Source organism: Coturnix japonica, chromosome 29, assembly GCF_054131305.1.
Source record: "Coturnix japonica strain WE chromosome 29, WE-NBRP24, whole genome shotgun sequence".
Taxonomy (NCBI): domain Eukaryota; kingdom Metazoa; phylum Chordata; class Aves; order Galliformes; family Phasianidae; genus Coturnix; species Coturnix japonica.
This window is the reverse complement of record NC_140691.1, coordinates 5,284,944-5,288,721: the sequence shown is the minus strand read 5'-3', so window position 1 is coordinate 5,288,721 and position 3,778 is coordinate 5,284,944. Positions and strand designations below refer to the sequence as shown.

General features: G+C 54.1%; 1 protein-coding gene across 1 annotated transcript; it reads right to left on the bottom strand.

The window, feature by feature from the left end:
* Positions 1-318: 318 nt before the first annotated feature.
* LOC146755884 (uncharacterized) lies at positions 319-2,479 on the bottom strand. The gene is made up of 8 exons (XM_085525093.1): positions 2,345-2,479; positions 2,237-2,293; positions 2,014-2,163; positions 1,817-1,876; positions 1,671-1,735; positions 1,390-1,465; positions 1,143-1,189; positions 319-989 (listed from the first exon to the last, which is right to left on the bottom strand). Exons 1-8 carry the CDS (start codon positions 2,477-2,479, stop codon positions 788-790), a joined length of 792 nt encoding a protein of 263 aa, XP_085381219.1. The 3' UTR covers positions 319-787.
* Between the last annotated feature and the right edge of the window lie 1,299 nt (positions 2,480-3,778).

Genomic DNA, 3,778 nt, shown 5'->3' with positions numbered 1-3,778 from the left:
TGACCCATTTGGCATCACGGTTCTGCTTTTAGTTGCCCTTTCTCTCCCGTTTTCCATCTCTATGCCCCTCCAGGGCTCCATAGCAGAGACACTTTGCTGCAGCCTTCATATATAAATTTCATGTATGAACTTCATATAAAAGCAGAAGAGAAGCATGCAGACCAAGCAGCATCTGAGTGCAGAATGGATGCTGCCCATCCCATCTCTCTTCCTATCTACGTCTGCTCTCACTCTGTGCTTTTCAAGGGGGGAATCTTTCCCCATCTCCAATGCAAAGGGTCCCAAACTCCAAAGTGGGGGGAATAATAGATGTGGATTTTATTGAGGGCTTTCTTAACAACTAACAACAACCAATTGGGGGTAACATTGGCTAATGGGTTAATATGGGCTAATTACAATTAGAGGCCGTTCTTATAGGCCATGGCTGCTCTGATGAGCCATAGAATGAAAGACGACCAAGAGTAAAGACAGAAGAAAGGGAAGGAGGGACAGAGAGGCAGCAAAGTGAGGTGGTTCAGCGCTGGTAGATCCATTCACGTTCTGCTGTTGGGTGCGGATCTTCAGTCTGATGGGCCATCAGAGGTTTGTTGTTTGACAGCGACTCCCGATGACAGTCCAGACTGATTTCCAACAAGTCCAACGTGGTGGCACTCAGCCGCCTGCCAGCACTGCCCCACTGCTGTGCCTGGGGGCAGGAGCACAGGAGAGGCCCCTTCCGTGGGGACAGAGCCCTGTCCTGTGCCCCAGCACGCAGCCCCGAGCTGGGAGGGGTTACTGAGCTGGGTGGTCAGATGGGCAGCAGCCCATCACAGACCACACGCAGGGTCCTGCTTGCAAAGTACGCCACGGAAGCGTACATTGGCTGGGGCAGCACCCGCAGCAGGAGCCGATAGAGCAGCTCCTGGTCATAGTGCTGGGCGTAAAATAGGGCAGAGCCCAGCACAGCAATGAGCAGCAGCTGGAGGCAGACGAAGATGAGGCAGATGGTCCTGTGGAGTGAAAGAGGGTTGGGAATGAGGCGTCTGTGCCCCATGGCAGCACAGCCCTATATGGTGCCAAAGGGGCTGCAGAGGGGTCCAGGCCATTAGCACATTGATGGGAACCCAGCTGCTGTTGGCAAAGAGCAATGAGGGGATACTCACTGCATCCAGAAGGAGAACCCACGTCTCCTCGCCCGCTCCTTCTTCTCCTGTAGGTGAAGATGGGGCAGAGATGGAGGTCAGGGTCTGCTGCACAGCAGGGGGATCATGCAGGACTCGGGAGCCCAGCAGCACAACAGTGCTGTAAGGAGCCCTGTCCTCAAGGAGACCCCATTGCATGGGGAGACCAATGTTGGATGGGGAGACCCCTGTTGGATGGGGTGAGGGTGCTGTGTGTTCTGCTCCTTACCAGCTGTGCCTCCACCAGCTCCGGCAGCACAGCCCCAGGCTCACACTCCACCTCCATCTCCATCTGATGCTGCTGCCTGTGTTGAACAAGGCTTGGTTGGAGTCTATCACCACAGGGGGCTCCCTAACACTGTGTGCCCACCCCCCAGGGCTGGGATGGGGCTGCTCTGACACACCGTGCAGGAACCAGAGCCCCATCCCCAGCAGCACTGCAGTCCCATTGCTGCCCCAGGTGTGTCAGAGACCCCCGTGTGCAGGTGTGGGGTGCAGGATCCCACTCACCAGGCACCCTCCAGCTCCAGCTCCTCCCGCTCCTCTCGCAGGCGCTGTTTCTCTCTGCGCAGCACCTGGAAGACAAAAGCATGAGCTCCAGGTCCACAACATGGGGGTGGGCAGACCCCACCCCTCCCCTCAGTCCACCACCCTACCTCGATCTCCTCTGTCATGGTCTTCAGCTGCTCTTCCAGCTGGGCAATGAGCTGCTTCTCCTGCAAGACAATGCATGTGCCATCAGGGGTGGCTGCATTGGGTCCCATGGACCTGAGGGTTTGGGACCGAGGTCCTCCTGCACAGCCAGAGGTGTGAGGATGCTGAGCTGTGAGGACGAGCCCTCACTGCCCCCTACCTGCTCCAGCTCCTCTTTACGGGCAGCTGTTCTTTCAGCCCTTATTTGCTGGGCATTCTGTGGGAAAGGAGAAGAGCAGCGACCGTCAGGGCACCGGTGCTCCCATGGGGCTCCATCCCCTCCTGCCTCCTCCATCGGGGCAAGCAGGACCTGCAGGGCTGGAGCTGCAGACCCACACGAGGGGACTTCTCCCACCCCACACCACACAGCAGCATCTCCTCACCTTCAACAAAGACTCCCTGGCCGTGGCCATGCGGTTCTCCATGATCCGCTCATGAGCCTGTGGGAGGGGAAAAGAGCAGCGTTGTCCCCCGGCCCTTTGCTGCCTTGCCATGGGCAGCGTGCCCTCCAGCCGGCAGCTTGGCCCTTCTGTGCCCGTCCATTCAGTGCTCACCTGCTCCAGCTCCTGCAGCAGCTCCACGCGCTGCAGCGCTGTTAATGTTCCGCTGGCAAACTGGGCCCGCATTGCTGCACCACTCGCACAGCTCCTTGCAGGACCTGCACCGCCTGCAGAATGGGGCCGGCAGGTTTGGCGCTGACCCACTGCCCCTACCCCACCCCGGCAGGGCTTCTATGAGGTCAGCGTGTCATTGTGATGTCACCTTGAATGTCACAGAAACAGAGCATGGTTTGTGCTGGAAGAGTCCCTGAAGGTCATTAAGAACCAGAGAATGGTTTGTGTTTGGGATGGAGGCTCCTTGAGGATCAAAGAACCGGCTTGTGTTGGAAGGGTGCTGGAAGGTCAGAGGACTGTAGGATGGTGTGGACTGAGGTGTTCCTTAATGAAAATGGAAGTATAGAAGGGTTTGTGGGGGAGGATCCTTGACAATCTTAGCACTTCAAGGAGGGTTTGTGTTGGAAGAGTCCGTGGAGATCTGAAGAAATACAGAACAGGTTGGTTTGGAAGGGTCCTGGAGGATCAAAGAAGCATGGAGTGGTTCTTTGTGTTCTTTAGGGTTGTTTATAGGTTTGAGGTTTGGGTTTGTGTCTATGTTGGGTTTGGGTCATTTAGGGTTACTTCTAGGTTTGGGGTCTGTGTTTGTGTCTCTGTTGGTTTGGGTTCTTGAGGGTTGTTTTTATGTTTGGGGTTAGGGTTTGTGTCTATGTTGGGTTTAAGGTAGGGTTGGTTTTAGGTTTGGGGTTTGGGTTTGTGTCTATGTTGGGTTTGGGGTAGGGTTGTTTTTAGGTTTGGGGTTTGTGTTTGTGTCTCTGTTGGGTTTGGGTTCTTTAGGTTGTTTTTAGGTTTGGGGTTTGGGTTTGTGTCTCTGTTGGGTTTGGGTCATTTAGGTTTACTTTTAGGTTTGGGGTCTGTGTTTGTGTCTCTGTTGGTTTGGGTTCTTGGGACTTGGTTTTAGGTTTGGGGTTTGGGTTTGTGTCTGTGTTGGGTTTGGGTTCTTGAGGGTTGGTTTAGGTTTGGGGTTTGGGTTTGTGTCTCTGTTGGGTTTGGGTTCTTTAGGGTTGTTTTTATGTTTGGGGTTTGTGTTGGTGTCTCTGTTGGGTTTGGGTTGTTTAGGGTTGTTTTAGGTTCGGGGTTTGGGTTTATGTCTCTGTTGGGTTTGGGTTCTTGAGGTTTGTTTTAGGTTTGGGGTTTGAGTTTGCGTCTATGTTGGGTTTGGGCCATTTAGGTTTACTTTTAGGTTTGGGGTCTGTGTTTGTGTCTCTTTTGTTTTGGGTTCTTGAGGGTTGGTTTTAGGTTTGGGGTTTGGGTTTGTGTCTCTGTTGGGTTTGTATCATTTAGGGTTACTTTTAGGTTTGGGGTCTGTGT